Source organism: Hyposmocoma kahamanoa, unplaced genomic scaffold (assembly GCF_003589595.1).
Source record: "Hyposmocoma kahamanoa isolate Upper Pololo Valley unplaced genomic scaffold, ASM358959v1 100403, whole genome shotgun sequence".
NCBI lineage: Eukaryota > Metazoa > Arthropoda > Insecta > Lepidoptera > Cosmopterigidae > Hyposmocoma > Hyposmocoma kahamanoa.
Window position 1 is genome coordinate 1 of NW_020653324.1, and position 17362 is coordinate 17362.

At 45.4% G+C, this 17362-nt stretch overlaps 2 protein-coding genes across 2 annotated transcripts; one reads left to right on the forward strand and one right to left on the reverse strand.

Moving 5' to 3' along the window:
* The first annotated feature begins 5999 nt into the window (after positions 1 to 5999).
* LOC113230121 (heat shock cognate 71 kDa protein-like) lies at positions 6000 to 8272 on the forward strand. The gene is made up of 2 exons (XM_026463897.1): positions 6000 to 6129; positions 6681 to 8272. Exon 2 carries the CDS (start codon positions 6839 to 6841, stop codon positions 8255 to 8257), a length of 1419 nt encoding a protein of 472 aa, XP_026319682.1. The 5' UTR covers positions 6000 to 6129; positions 6681 to 6838; the 3' UTR covers positions 8258 to 8272.
* A 1681-nt stretch (positions 8273 to 9953) lies between these two features.
* On the reverse strand, positions 9954 to 17112 carry LOC113230113 (heat shock 70 kDa protein cognate 4-like). The gene is made up of 2 exons (XM_026463883.1): positions 16986 to 17112; positions 9954 to 11692 (listed from the first exon to the last, which is right to left on the reverse strand). The coding sequence occupies exon 2, from the start codon at positions 11637 to 11639 to the stop codon at positions 10014 to 10016; it is 1626 nt and encodes a 541-aa protein (XP_026319668.1). The 5' UTR covers positions 11640 to 11692; positions 16986 to 17112; the 3' UTR covers positions 9954 to 10013.
* Between the last annotated feature and the right edge of the window lie 250 nt (positions 17113 to 17362).

Sequence of the window (17362 nt, forward strand, 5' to 3'; positions counted from 1 at the left end):
TTGGCCGACGGGTCCTACGTACGCGGTGGGGTTGTTCCCTGAGGGGGTCGTAAGAGGATGCAGCCACCACGAGGGGGTTGGGGTGGTGAGGAGCAGAGTCGAAGTATTTCCTCGATGCCTGTTTCATGAATTGGGCTATTGTGGGGAGTCGTAAGTCTATATGAAGGTTAGCGTTGCGCAGGTACCACGGGGCACCTGTCGCGTTGCGCATGAATCTATTTTGGAGAGCCTGCAAGCGGTGTATTAACGCGGGATTTGCCTGAGCGAAAGCGACGCTGGCGTACGTCATGATAGGGCGGATGCAGGTCGTGTACAGTCTCACCTTGTTGCGAAGGGAGAGTTTACTATGCTTGTTGAGAAGGGGATGAAGCCGGCTCATAACAAAGTGGGCGCGATCGCGGACGGTTTTCACGTGTGCTTTGAATGACAGCTTCCTATCGAGCGTAACTCCTAAGTATTTGACCGTGTTCACCCAAGGGATTAGGCGGTCAAAGAGCGAGATCGGGGTGAGGTTTTGTACCCTACGACTGGATAGGTTACTTCGCGTGAAGAATACCGCCGCGCTTTTGTCGGGATTGACTTCGATTCTCCATCTGCGAAACCACTCGCCTAGGCGTGTGGTGGCAGATTGGAGAGCCGCGGAAACTAACTTGGAGCTGCGCGCCGAATAGTAGAGCGCAGTGTCGTCGGCAAAGAGGGCGAGATTTACTGCCTGATACTTGGGGATGTCGCAAGTGTACAAGGAGAAAAGGAGAGGCGAGAGGACAGAGCCTTGCGGGACTCCAGCTCTTACGGGGTGAGGGGAGGAGAGTGCGCCCTCAACTCGGTAGCGGAAAGAGCGGTTCGACAAGAAGTCTCGAATGATGTGCACGAGACGATCAGGCACGCCGAGTTAATACAGCTTGTAAAGTAAGCCGTTGTGCCAGACTTTGTCGAAGGCTTTTGCCACATCGAAGAAGAGGGCGCCGGTGGGCATGAAGCGGGGGCGATCGAAGCCTTCGGAGATGTGTTCCACTATCCGGTGCACTTGCTGGACGCATGAGTGCCTAGCTCTGAAACCGAACTGTTCGTCGGGGAGGAGATTGTGAGACATGACGTAGTCTCTGAGGCGGGCGTATAGGATGCGCTCATAGAGTTTGCCCATGGTGTTAAGCAGGGAGATGGGACGGTAACTGGAGGGCTCAGATGGAGGTTTCCCGGGCTTGTGAATACCGATGACCACCGCCTCTTTCCACTTTTGCGGAAAGATGCAGTTAGTCAGAGCGGCGTTAAAAATTGCAGTCAGGAGACAGATGAGGGGTGCAGAGAGCTGTTTAAGCACCTTGTTGGAGATACCGTCAGGGCCTGGGGCTTTGCGGGGCTTAAGGTCCTTTATGAGCGATTCTACTTCCTTTGGGGTGACCGGGGGGAGTGGAGTGTCGGAGGGCGGGAGGGTTGCTCTGAGTTCGACCTCGGAGTCCACCTGGAGGAGGTGGGTCGGGTCGACCGGCTCTAGGCTGGGGGAACACTGGGCTTCGAGGCTGTCGGCCAGGCATTCGGCCTTTTCCTCGTCGTCAAATGCTGGGGTGCGGTTGGGTCGGTTAAGGGGGGGCGTTTGGGCAACTGTGCCGGACTTGAGAGAACGGGTTAGTTGCCAGAAGGCTTGGTGGGTGGGCTCGAGCCCTTCTAGGAGCTTTTCCCATCGACTTTGACGTACCTCGTCCATACGCGTCTTTACGTCCCTCTGTAAAGCCCGCAGGAAACGACGGTTTTCGTCGGTGGGGTAAGAGTCGTAAGCACGAGTGGCTGCGTTCTTTTCCGTTAGAAGGGCACGCACATCCTCCGGTAGGTTCCAGCGACGGTCGTCCGTCGCCGGTGCCGGCCGGGAGCTGTTACAAACGGCGGTTTGAATGTGTCCCTCTAGCCGGTCAATAGCACAGTTGGCGTCTACGACTGAAGAGATCTCGTCCGGAATCTGAACTAGGTGTTCAGACTCGAGGAAATTGAGGTCATGACTCAACTTCCCCCAGTCCAACACCGATTTAACGGGGGCGCAAGGGTCAGGGGGGGCTATGTCCGAACGAGGGGAGAGGTGAAAGAGGACAGGGCGGTGATCGGAAACTAATTCGTGAACGACGTGGATTGAGTCTAATCTGAGGTTAATATTTTTAAATAAAGCTACGTCTAGGATGTCGGGGCGGTAATTTACGTTATGCGGATAGTGGGTGGGCTCTAGGGGTGCAATTATATCGAAGTGCATGGATTCGGATAGCGTCATGAGGGTGTTACCGCGCGGGTTGGTGGTGTTACAATTCCATGCAGTATTTTTGGCGTTGAGGTCGCCAGTCAGAATTACTGAATCTCCTAGGGACAAGAGGGCTTGGAGGTCTTCGCGAATTAGTGAACGGGAAGTATCAGGGGAGAGATAGGCCGAAATGAGGGTGATCGGTGTGTGGCCGGTGAAGCCGAGCCGACACGCCGATGCTTCGATGTACGTTGTAGGGGGTGGGTCGAGGGGGATGCAGTGAAGTGACCGTTTGTAGTATATAATGGTACCGCCGAGGGGCGAGTTCAATCTATCGTTGCGTACCGCGCAATAGTTGGCAAACATGGGGGTTCGAGCGGAGGGTTTAAGGAAGGTTTCTTGAATTAACAGGACATCGAGTTGGTGGTCTGTGAGGAAGGTTCGAACTTCCTCGCGTTGGCTTGATAAGCCATCCGCGTTGAAAAAGCCTAGCTTTAGTGATCGTGGCTTGACTCTACTCCTACTGGTTAATAAGTCCATTTAGAGGGAGAACGAAGAGGCGGAGAATTTGCTCAGTGATTCTATGAGCGAGCTGAAGCGCGACATGGCTTGAAGACGGGCAGTGCCGTTTCCGTCAGTGGCGCGGAGGAGTGTAGCTAGATTTTTAACTTCGAAGACGTCGAAGGTGCTAACAAAGTGGCTCACGAGGGCCAGGTCGTCCTTAAGGGAGTGAGTCGCGGGTGGTATCGCGGTGGGTCGATGCGCAGAAGGCGCCGATTGTGCTTTTGCCTTAGGGGCAGCGGAGGCGATGGGGCTAGCCTGCTTCGAAGCGGCGGGCGCAGGGGCGTTGGCGCGGGGGATTGCCCACGGTGATTGGGGCGATAGTGGGGCTGTAAGGGCAGGGCTGATGGCCGGGAAGTCGCGGATGGACATAAGGGGCTGAGGTTGTGCCCTAGTCTGCTGATGGGCCGCAGTGCGCGCCGCCACCTTGTGGTTAGGGCGGGGGGCCTTAGCACAGCCGCGATAGTTCGCGGTGTGGGACTCTCCGCACAGAACACACCGAGGAGGCTCGGTGCACTGGGACCTATCTTTAGGCCTAGGGCAGGCTGAGGTCGCGTGGGGGAGTGCGCATTTAACGCAGCGGGGTTGCGAGCGACAATTACGGGCCGAGTGCCCGTACAGTTGACAATTGTGGCATTGTCCGGGCATGCCACGTTTGCGAGGAGGCTCAACGGTTAAGCCGGTGAGTTGGCAACAGGTGGTCAGGTTGAAGACCTTCTTACCTTCGGGTGTGAGGGGGAGGACGGCGAGTACCATGTCGTATGGTTCGCGGGAACGGCTCTTGTACATTCGGTGAACCTCATGTACCGGGAGGTTTTGTGATCGGAGGTCCGCGGCGATGACCTCTGCATCTAGCTCCTTTGGGAGCCCGCGGATGACAACGCGGAGAACGCGTTCTTCGGGGAGTGCGTACGTGTAGTATTCTACACTCAAGCCGTTTAAGAGACGGGTGAGTCGGCGGTGGTCCGACGACGATTGGACCTTGACGTTTATGCCAAGCTCGGACGCCTTGGCTTTCAAAAAATTTATCCCTAAGCTGTTGCAACGGGTTGAAATTTCGCCCCAACGGGCCTTTGAGCGGATTACTATTAGCGGGGGGGCTGGTTCGGTGGGTTTTGGTACCGGCGCGGGTGCGGGTGGCTGCTTGGATACGCGGGGGGAGAGGGGTCTGTCCTGCGCGGAGGACGGGCGGGAGTTAGCCTTTTGGGCTTTTATTGCCTTAGGGGCAGGGGAGTCTGATGATTTGGCAGCGCGGGAGCGCTTGCCCTTTTTTCCCTTGACGAGGGTGTATTCCGTGGAGTCGTCGGAGTCAGTGGGCAAATCGGATTCCTCAGAGGACTGAGGAGCAATGTCCATCTCCTGAAGGGAGGGGGAGGGGGGCTTAGGGACGTCGGGTGACGCGGGCGACGGTAGCACGGGGCGTGCTGGGGACATAACGATCGGGCGGCGGGGGGCGGGGTGCTGGTAGGCAGCCAAGTCGGGAAAAGCGGATAGCGCGGCGTCGCGTATGTTTTCGTTGGATAAGACCCATCGCAAGAGTTGCGACGGGTCGAATGCGGCGGCCGGAAGGGCCATACTAAACTCGGCCAACGAGGCCGGGTCCTATCATTATAACCCCCTAGGCTCTACTGGGGCCTAGCTGAGAATTACTACCTCTTCGGAATGCGTTCCCCCGAGAAGAAGAGGCGCAAGAAACTCGGGGGCAGTCGCGTCTAGCTAAAATCGCGCGTGTTAAATATAAGGTGGGGCAGGGGAGGACTCGCGGGAACACAGGCGGTCTCTCCTTGAGAGAGCCTCCGGCTTCGTTGGCACCGTTAGGTTTCCACCGGATAGCGAACCGAGATGCGAAACACTCTATGAAACTAGTAAACAAGATATGAAACTTAGTGTCGGCGTTCTGGAAAGAACACACGACTAGGTAAGCTGAAAGGGAAGAGATAGTATTAGTAAATGTTGATAACACAAGTACGGAAAGTAAAATAAGTAAAGAAATACTTAGTAGCGGAGCACCGGGCCGGCGTTCTGAAAAGAACACGTGCGACCGGGTGAGCGCAGGTAGGCCGCGGCAGCGGCGGGACGGACAAAAGGCGGGCACGACCGGGCGAGCGGTCGGACGAGCAGAGCAGGTACCTGAAACACAGCCGACTGGGATGAGTGACAGTGATCGAGAGTGCCTCGCCGCGACGAGAGTGCCTCGCCGCCACGTTTATTGATCATTCGGGTCCTATTTAAATATTAATTACAGTCTCATAACTAGTACCGATGTTAGAGAGCAGGCGGATCAGCGCGGTGTGCGGGGTGTAGGTGGCGGTGACTCCGTTCGATGCGGTGTGCAGGCTGCGGGAGATGGTGACGCACTCAGTGCGGAGTGCGGAGTTCGGAGCGCTCTTCGTTCACGGCTCGTTGTCCGTAACAGAGACCCTAGAAACGGAGGCCCCTGTAGGGTATGACGGTGGTTAAGTGGACTATATGATTAGGAAGACAGAAGAAAGCGGCACGCCTTACCTTTATTTCCAAAAGGGTCTTGAGGCACTGAAGTTTAACTTTCTTTGGCTTCGGGCGGCCGCCACTCTTCTCGTTTATGAGAATATAAGATATAGTATCTTGTATCTTATATTCCTCTTCTGGCGCGCGCGAAGGTCACGGGGAGGGTATTACACAAATAAGAGTTTGTAAGAAAAGTTTGTGCGAGAGGTATGCGTATAAGAAGATGAATGAGACAGGTAATAACAAACACCTTTTTTTATAATACCAAGTGACGAGACGAACAAATCCTGCGCCACTTGTCACCACTCAGGACTTTAAATCACTAAGATCTGAGGGCACTGGCAGTGCGCCCGTCAAAGTCTCATGAGACCATGTAAAGTATTTTTGGGAAAAGATTGGGAAGCGTTCTTCGGCCTCTTGGCTTTGGCTACGCACACACTGGATGTAAAACTATGTTGATACTTATATTCTACAAAGGGCACAAAAAAATTAAAACCAAAGTTGACTTGTTGTGTTAAATTTCAGGTGAACGAATTTACAATCTTACAAAGTACGAAAATCACACTTATAAACGAAGAACAAAGAGCGAATTTTTTATTCTGATTTGCTTACAATTCCGTGTCCATAAATGTGGCAAATCCAACACGAGGTTATTTTTCATAGTGAGCTTATTATTCTTGCTGTTCCTCCGGCTAAACAGTTCACAAAATGCATAATATCTTTAAAGGTGGACATTATACCTAACGCCGAAGGCAATCGAATCACGCCCTCGTACGTGGCCTTCACGGACACTGAACGACTCATCAGTGACCCCGCCAAAAGCCAAGCAGTGCTCAATCCGGAAAATACTGTTTTCGGTATGTGAATTGAATCAATGAATTATTGCTTCATTGTATTTTCTATGGGATATATTTCGGACCACAGAATAATAAATACAGTAAAAGTGCTTATGTGTGTATAAGTTAAAAATGTCTTATTTTGCTACTTTGGAGTGCAAAAATTATAGTCGCACTTGTAATATTATCTATGGTGGTGTTTTATATTATCGTTTGAGTCTTATTTTATTTAATAAATTGTCAATTTTCTGTGTATCGTAACATTTTTTTGTTACACGAAACGAAAGTAAACTTTATACCGCTTCAATGTGGTCGTTTCTTGTTAGAAGAATTAAGTAAATATCTTTAATTCGACGTCGTTCAGCTATTAACCACTAGATGGCAGCACACTGATTGAAATTTAAATATAAAATCAGAACATGGTATAACGGAAAATGTAACAAGATACAGTGCCAGTGCCTAGCACCGTATAGCCTAATGAAGCAAATGCCTAGTTACAATAATAATGTCCATTAGATTACCACAACCATAAGAATGTCACGAACTAAATTCCAAATGTCCGCTTGTTGCAGATGTGAAGCGATTGATTGGGCGCCGCTTTGACGACCCCATAGTGCAGGCAGACATAAAGCTGTTGCCATTCACAGTTGTCAACGAGGATGGCAAACTTAAGATACAAGTTCAATTCAAAGGCGAACGCAAGACCTTCTTCCCTGAAGAAATAAGCGCCATGGTACTGTCGAAACTCAAGAGCTCGGCTGAGGAGTACCTAGGAGTGAAAGTGCATAAAGCCGTGGTGACCGTGCCAGCTTATTTCAACGATTCTCAGCGTCAGGCCACCAAAGACGCCGCCACTATCGCAGGCCTCAACGTGTTGCGCATCATCAATGAACCGACCGCGGGCGCGCTCGCTTACGGTCTCGGCAATACAGAAGAAGAGCGAAATGTGATAATTTTCGATTTGGGAGGTGGAACTTTCGACGTCTCGGCGCTAACCATCGAAGAAGGCGTGTTTGAGGTCCGTGCTACGGCTGGGCACACGCATCTTGGCGGTGAAGATTTCGACTCGCGCCTGGTGAAGTACTTCGCCTATGAGTTCGCAAGAAAGCACGGGCTGGATCTGCGCGGGGACAACAAGGCTCTAAGAAGATTGAGAACGGCGTGTGAGCGCGCAAAATGCACGCTTTCGTCAGCGATGCAGACCAGTGTGGAGCTGGTCGCACTGCACGGCGGCAAGGATCTGCAAGCGGTTATCACTCGCACACGCTTCGAACGGCTCAACCAGGACCTATTCCAAAAGACTCTGGACATCATGCAACAAGTGATGTTAGAAGCAGAGATTCCTAAAGACGATATAGCAGATGTAGTGCTAATTGGAGGGTCAACGCGAATCCCATATATCCAGCAGATGGTGCGGGAGTTTTTCGGAAAAGAACCAAGCAAGACCGTAAACCCGGACGAAGCCGTCGCTCACGGCGCAGCCATTCAAGCCGCTATCCTGAACGACGATCCTTCCGAAATCATCTCTGACGTGGTCCTCGTCGATGTGGTCCCTCTTTCTCTCGGCATCAAAGTGTTTGGAGATATTATGAATGTAATTATCAAACGTAACACGGCCATCCCCACTAAACACACCGAGAGGTATCGTACCGCTGTCGATAATCAAACCGATATCCCGATCATGGTATATGAAGGAGAGAGAACAATGACAGCTGATAATAATCTACTCGGCGAGTTTATGATGACTGGTGTTCCACCATTGCCGGCAGGCCAGGCTAAAGTGGATGTAACATTTGCGATAAATGCCGATGGGATCCTTCACGTATCGGCAGTGCAACTCATCACACAGAAAAAGAATCAGTTAACGATCACTAGCAACAAAGGGCGGCTGTCGCAGGCGGAGATCATACGATTGGTGCGGATGGCTGAATCTATGAAGCATGATGACGAGGTGAGGCGGGAAGAGGCCGTGGCGAGGAACGACCTGGAAAGCATGTGCCGACACGGATTGCGGGACGGACGGGCCTGCATCAGGGACAAATGCCAGACGCTGCTGGCGTGGCTAGCAGATCCCAGAACTAATGTGCAGACTAAAGATATTCTACTAAGACTAAAGGTACTCCTCCACATGGCCAACATGAAGCTATAATTCGCGAAAGTGTGACCATTGCACATGTCGACTAAGTCAAGTGTTGGGAACATTATTTACAATTACCATATTACAAGATATTAATTTTGTTTGTAGCTCTTACAATTTCACCGATTCTGACTTATCTCAACTGTGTGCCGTGGCGTTGCTTACATAGTAAACGTTTAATAATATTTTTTCTTTTTATTGAGGTTTAAGATACAAATTCACTCGTACTTCGGGTCAGGTCTCATATTATTAAGGTGGCCGTAGGTGATAAAGTAAAATGCGTTGGTTTAAAGAGATTTGTTTATTGTTCGATCTCTAGAGTATAAGCATAGTATAAGTGACAAAATAATACAATTGAAATGTAAACTTAATTACTAACCAAGCAATACGCATCACAGGTAACAGTTATCTATACTACACAGGTCATACTTCAGGGCGTTTAGTCCGGGTTGTCACGTTTCTGCAGTGTATCTATATTCGACGTAGACAGTTTCATGGCTGTACCTAGTACGTAAAACTGGACAAAGTTGTCAGTGTCAGCCTCAACAGCCTCCTGAAGACCATTCCAGAGAGGAATCAGCGCCCAACATTGCGGCATTTAACAAATATTACGAAGTTCCTGGTAGAATATAAGTACTAAGTTTGAAGTCTATACTAATAATATGTTTATATGGTAAGAGAAGATAAGATAATTTTTTTTTCAAAATAACTTAATCTAACGATTATGATGAATTCTCCTGACCGTTTTCGTCCACGGCAATTCCCTCAGCTCCACTGTGGTGCTCGTGCGCTCTCACGTGGGTCACGTACCCAATCTTATCAGTAAAGATCCGTGTGCACATGGGGCACGTGAGCACACGGTCAATATAATGGTAGCTGATGGTGTGGGGATGATGCCGGGTCTTTCAGCTTGCCACGTCTGACGTCCAACCAATACGTCGACGAGTCTCAAATTGTGACGTTTTGTTTGCCACAAAAGATCACCACTGCGGGCGATCGGGTGCCTGTTACCCTGTCAGGTCAATGACGCAATTTCTCAATCTTAATCTAATACAAGACAAGGAAAACCGACATTAATAAATAATAATAATAATAACAAATTTATTCATTCGCACGAAAAGAAGGTGTAATTTCAGATTGGCTATTATTTAAGAGGGAGCAGAGGAAAAAATCCTAATCTTCGATTTGATTTCAGAGGGGTATATCCACTTTAAAGTTAAAAATAAAATATTGTATGAGTAACTACACGATATATTCAAGCATATACATTAATCAGAAACATAAAACAATAAAGTTTCCTCGATAGATAAAAATCACGAAATGACCTCTAATTTTCACATTTTTTCGATTTATCCTCGAAATGCTACAGGTTATTAGGACAAAAATTAGTTAATTAATTATATTTATGCATGATCGACAACTGTCACTACGGATTTTTTTTAATCCCTTCAGTTTTAAAGTTATTCCGCTAAAACGAATTTGGTACTTTTAATGCGCAAAATTCAACATCTCCTGTCGCATGTCACGCGAACTTCAGGCATATATTTGTATCACAAATTTGGGCGGAGCCAACGTCAACACTTTTTTGGCATGCTTGACGGGCGCAGAGGGCACTAGCCCTTTGAGTGGCACTACAACTGTTATGAATAGGCGTGACGCTTACCGCCAGGCGCCATTAAAAAAAAACCAATGTACGGGAAAAATATTTTTTTATTTATAATAATAAAAAACTACCACAATACAAGTAAAACCCTTTATTGCATTCCGACTAAATCACTGCACATACGCTGTTAATACTCACATTGTGAAACCGCTCTAAGGTAAACTCGCTAATGTCAAGGGAAATACGTCTTCCTTGATTTAAATTCTCAGATTTTTTTATATCGAAGAGCAGATCCAACTCTTGCCGTTTCATGACAATTTCGCGTTTCGTCGCTTTGGCGCCAGGACCAGCCAGCCACGTCAGCAGCTTCTGGCTTTTATACTTGATGGCACTGTTCCCCTCGCGCTGTCCGAGCCGGCAGAGGCGTTTCAGCTCGTCAGTGGCCTCGGCCGCCTCTCGTTTGGCATTATCTTCGTGCTTCATGATTTCCGCCTCCTGTGTCAATCGCAAGATCTCTTCCTGCGACAACCGCCCCTTGCTGCTAGTGATAGTTATCTGGTTTTTATCCTTTGTGATGGTTTGCTCAGCCGTAACGTGAAGGATCCCATTGGCATCGATCGCAAATGTTACGTCCACCTTAGCCTGGTTTGCCGGCAATGGTGGCACTCCAGACATAGTAAACTTCCCGAGTAGACAATTATCAGCTACCATCGGTCTTTCGCCTTCAAATACATTGATCGAGATACTAGTTTGGTTGTCAACAACAGTGTTATATCTTTTGGTGTTTTTAGTGGGAATGGTCGAGTTTCGGGCGACAACTACACTCATAATTCCTCCAACCACTTCTATGCCGAGGGAAAGAGGGGTCACGTCGACTAGAACTAGATTAGAGATGGTCGTAGAAGGATCACCTTCCAGGATAGCGGCTTGGATGGCCGCGCCGTGAGCGACGGCTTCATCCGGGTTTACTGTCTTATTTGGTTCTTTATCGAAGAACTCCCGCACCATCTGCTGAACGTATGGAATTCGCGTCGACCCACCAATCAGCACCACTTCTGCAATATCTTCTTTACGCATCGCCGCGTCGCACAACACTCTTCCCAGGATGTTCTTGATCTCGGTAAACAGGTCCTGGTTCAACTCCTCAAACCGTGAGCGAGTGATTACTATGTTAAGGTCATGGCTGCCGAGCAGCGCGTCTAATACTACGCTAGTCTTTGTCAATGATGAAAGCGTACATTTTGCGCGCTCACACGCCGTCCTCAGCCTCCTAAGGGCTTTTTTGTCACTGTGCAAATCCAGTCCGTGCTTCCTGGCGAACTCGCTGGCACAGTACTCCACCAGCCGCGCGTCGAAGTCTTCACCGCCAAGGTGCGTGTCCCCAGCCGTGGCACGAACTTCGAAGATGCCCTCTTCGATGGTCAAGATGGAGACGTCAAAAGTTCCACCTCCCAAATCGAAAATAAGCACGGTTTGCTCCTCTTCACTTTTGTCGAGGCTGTATGCCAGCGCGCCGGCCGTCGGTTCGTTAATGATGCGCAGTACTTTGAGGCCTGCGATGGTGCCAGCGTCCTTGGTGGCCTGACGCTGGGAGTCGTTGAAGTATGCTGGCACAGTCACCACGGCGTTGGGAACTGGCTGGCGTAGGTACGCTTCGGCTGATCTCTTGAGTGCGCACAGTATCATAGAGCTGATTTCTTCAGGAAAGAAGGTCTTGTATTCTCCCTTGAATTGGGCCCGGATTTTAGGCCTGTCGCCCTCGTTGACGATTGTGAAAGGCCACAGCTCCATGTCTGCATGTACCACGGGGTCGTTAAAGCGTCGTCCGATCAGTCGCTTCACACCTGCAATGGCCGAACATTTCGAATTAAGGACCATGTCGAGTAAACTTTTACGATAATGTTTCTGATAGTCAATCGTAATTTGGGAACCTAGTATTAATAAAATAAAATAAGTAAATATATGCAAGCATCGAGGAGATAACCAAACGAAATTCATAAATATAATACGAACTACATATTATTGGGACGAAAGTGGAATGCTTACGTTTATTCTGTTAAGTATTAATTATTTAATTCCCCTTTTCATTACCGGAGGACCAGACATAGTCTGGTTCCACCCCTATGTTGTGGATATTCCAAGGATTCTCACAAAGAGTTACGCTTCGACATTTCCATGGCGAACGATCGTGGAGTGGAATTCCCTGCCAGCTAACTTATTCCCTATACGCTATAACTTAGACCTTTTCAAGGCGAGAGTGAATAGGTATTATTTAGGTGTGCATGCTCCATCGTCGACCTCATCGCCACTTTCTGTCAGGTGAGATGGAGATCAAAGGTGAAGATATTTTTTTAGTAGCAGTAGAGCACCTTGTGAAAGAGCTCATCCAGGGTAGTACTGCCACCTTACCTATTTCTGCCGCCAAGCAGTAATGTCAGCATTACTGTGTTTCGGTTTTGAAGGGTAAGGGTGAAATTACAGGCACAAGGGACTTGTTAATTTATGTCTCAGGGCGATGGGCGCAGTGGCAGTGCCCCTCAGATCATTGCGATTTAAATCTCTGAGTGGCACTGCAACTGTCATAGACAGGCGTCTCGCTTACTATCAGGCGCACGACTTGTTCGTCCCGTCACATAATATGTAGTCACAATAAGGACGGAGGCACTGAGTTACTTAAAGATTTCTAAAAACAAATCAAATTCCTTTGTGAAACGAGATTATTTAAAAAAGTTTTCGGAAGAAATATCGAAGTCAATGTAACCGAATGACCGGCCCACATGCAAGTATCCAGAGCCGTGACAAATATTAAAATTATACAAAAACCGTATCTGTGATTTAAAAGTCTGTATTTTTCCTTTATTTTATATGAACTAAGAACAATTTGTCTGTAGGTTCGTGTATTCTTAGTTTTTGAAGATTGGTCGCGCCGATGAAACGAAGTGATCACCGCGTGGGCACCGAGAGACACGGGTGTGCATAAACTCACAAAGTTCATTCAAAAAATTTCATTCAAAAGGTCAAAAAACGGACGAATTCAAAAAGAGACAAGTGCGAGCATCAGACGATTTTAAAGGATATTTTTTATATTCAAATTCTCAAACATCATTTGCAATAGTCATTAAGTTCTTCATTAAATCATATTGTTAACGAGTTATCGGCGTTATTATTGAAGGGCTCCTGCAACTGAATGACATTATTGTGAACATATTGTGTGCACAAAAGTGTTGCCCGCTTGCAAACAGTTAGTGATTCCACTCTATAATATAATATATTCTATCGACTATCGACTGAATGTTGATCACGTTTATACAATAAATAGCCGAACTTGTTTCATTTGAATAATCTTTTACGCATTATTTGTCCAACTACTTGGCATAGGTCAATAATGAAAAGGTGAGTAATTTTTATAAGTTCATGCACTGCATTTAAAACAATGTCTATTAAATAATCTCAGTACAGAGTACTAAATAAAACCGACCTCAAAAGTACGTGGAATTACATATAATTACAAACTTTTATTGAAATCGGTTACCGGAAAGTGCGCAAACCCGGATTCATCCCCTAGTTTGCCACTATACGAGACTTGACACAGGAGATAATAAAAATCGGTTCTCACTACCCAAAGTATATCGAGAAAGAAAAACGCCTTGAATTGGAGAATAGCAAAATCAACCATTCAAATAATTGGTTCTTGTGGTAAAATTTAGGCGCTATTTATAAAAGTGAATCTTCATGCGTGAACAGCCACCCTTAGAGGTGGATGATTTTCTTCTATGGAGGTACCCTCTTTCTAACAAAAAAAAGAATCATGAAAATCGGTTCACAAATACCGGAGTTATCGCGTAACATACATACAAAAAAACCACAGGAAATGAAACTAAGCATACAGTCGAATTGAAAACCTGCTCCTTTTTCGTAGTCGGTTAAAAATGTAAAGAGGAGACATGTTTTAAAGTATAATCAAATCTGTCTATTCTTGTTAAAATGTATAATGAATAAAAATTAATTTCACATCACCTCCTAATCACAATAAGAATGAAGAATGCAATAACACAATCAGTAATCATCAGAACGTCGTAACATTCACAATTCAGATATTTCTGGCAAAATTCTACCTTCATTCACAATTTATCGACAAAACTGTCGACAATAATTACATAACTATTTAAAATTTTATGAAAAGTGGCAACCCTACAAATGTCATTTTACTCCTTCTACTTGTGTTACGGACGGCCGTACGCGCCTGGCCGGTCAGAGCAAGAGTTCAGAGGAGAATGATTAATTCAAGAGCTCTGATTGGCCGAGCGGCGTAGCGACCCATTGATAGGACCGGTACGATGTGGGAGACACCGTACTGGTATAAATATAAGCGATAATTGTCATTCGAATCAATCACTTTGTAATCAGTTTTGGAATCACTATCAATCACTCACTTGTTACATTTAGTTGTCTTGTTTTGTAAGTCAGATCGACATTTAATGAATATACAGTCCACTTCAAATTAAGGAAGTTTTATTGATATCGAAGGAAGATTAAAGCAGAGGAGTTCAGTTTTGGCTGAATTCTCAACAACTTGTCTATAGTTATCTGTGTCTACTCCATCTCACGTTTAGGCCGATGGCTCAATAAATAAATAAAAAAACTCCCGTCTTCAAGAAGACAGACTATAGTGATTTAGATGCGTTGAAAGATTCGAATAAAATGCTCTACCGATTGAGCTATCCAGGTCGTAAGCCTTAAAAGACCTATGTCCAGCACTTTATGTAGTGTCATAATGGCATACACTACAATGCTTGTCCTCGTAATAAAACCTATCGGAAGCTTGCAAACAATAATAGTACGTCACCCTGCCACTAGATGGCGGGTGCAATCGTTAAGAGGGAGCAGAGGAAAAATTCCTAATCTTCGATTTGATTTTAGAGGGGTATATCCACTTTAAAGTTTAAAATAAAATATTGTATGAGTAACTACACGATATATTCAAGCATAGATATTAATCAGAAACATAAAACAATAAAGTTTCCTCGATAGACAAAAATCACGAAATGACCTCTAATTTTCACATTTTTTTTCGATTTATCCTCGAAATGCTACAGGTTATTAGGACAAAAATTAGATAATTAATTATATTTATGCATGATCGACAACTGTTACTACGGATTTTTTTTTAATCCCTTTAGTTTTAGAGTTATTCCGTTAAAACGAATTTGGTACTTTTAATGCGCAAAATTCAACATCTCCTGTCGCATGTCACGCGAACTTCAGGCATATACTTGTTTCACAAATTTGGGCGGAGACAACGACAAAACTTTTTTGGCATGCTCCCTCTTAAGTGTGCCCAGACGATTATTCCATAACTAATATACTCGTAAGAGATATCAAAAAACTTTAAACTGGTATGGAAAGTACGTTACCTAATAAGTAAATCGACATCAATAAAAGCTGCCATACATTTAATATGACTTTCGTAGAGAGGATTTAGTTGACCTACTTTAAAAGGTAACAATGAGTTTATATACAGACTTCTTAGGTTTTCACGATTGTTACACATAGGAAATGAAACTATTTTTCCGGATTTAAATCGCGTATATTTGTTTTTTTTTTTACAAACAAACCGACGTTCCGAGCTCTTTACAGGTCACATGATCAGTCAACCGAAGGGCCCAAAACGTTGGTTTGTTTGAAAAAACAAATATACGCGATTTAAATCCAGAAAAATTGTTTAATTTCCTATGAGTTTAAAATGATCTTTTAGTTGAATAAAAATATAACGGCATAGTCAAATATTTGCTCAAATGTGAGTTGTCTATAAAAATGAATAAAACTGATCAATTTTTTTTAATGCTGATCGACTCACTTTCGTATAAGGATCTTTAAATTGTAAGGGACGAAATAAACCGGGACAGCAGAAGTTGGTCAAGGAAGGGACATGTATTTTTAACCGACTTCAAAAAAGGAGGAGGTTCTCAATTCGACTGTATGTTTTTTTTTTGTATGTATGTTACGCGATAACTCCGGTATTTGTGAACCGATTTCCATAATTCTTTTTTTGTTGGAAAGGGGGTACTTCCAAAGTGGTCCCATTTCATTTTGAAGAAAATCATCTACCTCGAAGGATGGCTGTTCACGCATGAAGATTTATTTTTATAAATAGCGCCCAACTTTAATTTAGGAGCAATTTCTTTTGATTTTGGCAAGAGGTCTCTTGTCAAGACGTTCCTGTGCAATTTTCATTATTTCTCATTTAGGTATATATTGTCTAAATATTTTTGTCACATTGTGTTTTATTTTATCCTTTATTTCTAAAAATACACAAAAATATATTCGTAACTAGGCATAAACTAAGACGCAAAATTATTCTAGCTAAGTCCATGAACAGCTCTTCGTCGTTAACGGGGCAACTTTCGCCATCCTCATCAAGTTTTGTTCATGTAAAATGATAAAATAACAACACTACTTATTTAACCGCTCACGCGATGCACTCCTCCTACCGCATAATGGCGGCTATTTGGATTCGCAAATTAGAAAAGCATTCAGTTTAAATACAAGTTTTTATAAATAAAAATTATTATTCTGGATTGCTAAATAAATACCCTCCGCACTACCAACAAAAACATCTCATATAAAATGCAGTAATACACCGCAAATCCTGCACTTAAAAAGCAGTAATGAAATTTTTGGTGTACTTGGATAAATATGATAATATTCCGTTTGAGTGGTTCTAACGTTTACCAAGAAATTACTCCTTAAAGTATAGTTTATAAACATTTATATTCAAGGTAAACTTAAAAAACGCTACTTACGGTATGTTTTCAATGAATAAACACCGAAATCACCAGCCCAAACAATAACACACACGATTGTCGTGACGTATTTTTGAAGTTGTTTATTTTTTTTAAATGACAGACCAGGCATTAAAAACTTTATGGTTTGCTAGTGTAGTTACCGAAATAGCAATTAATATCAGTTCTTTTACTTGTTATAACTTCGATATCCGATAAATCGGTATAGAATCATCACCGACACCTCTAGGTGTGGTATGCGTATATCGGCTGCATGTATCGCGTGAGCGGTTATTGGAAAGGAATAAACATCACGTCGTAGCGTGCGGCTGCCAGATTAATAAAATTAACATACCAAAAATAGTGTTTTCTGGGTTGATTACGCCCTGCTCTTTGGCGGCTTCACCGACGAGTTTCTCCGAGTCCACGAAGGCCACGCACGACGGCGTGATGCGGTTGCCGTGCTCATTATTTATCACCTCCACCTTTAAAATGTGCTTATTTAAACTTTTTAAAAATGAAACATAACGGCCTCCGTGGCCGAACGGTTACCATGCTGGACTGCCGCGCAGAGGTCCTGGGTTCGATTCCTACGCCGTGAGAAATATGTGTATGGCCTACATTTATTTCTCTCGTGAGTTTACGTATAATTTGTGGTTGTCTATATGTGTCCATGGCACCCGCGACTCAGGGTTTCCCTGGGTGTTGCGTTATTGCGTTATTTATTTAAAC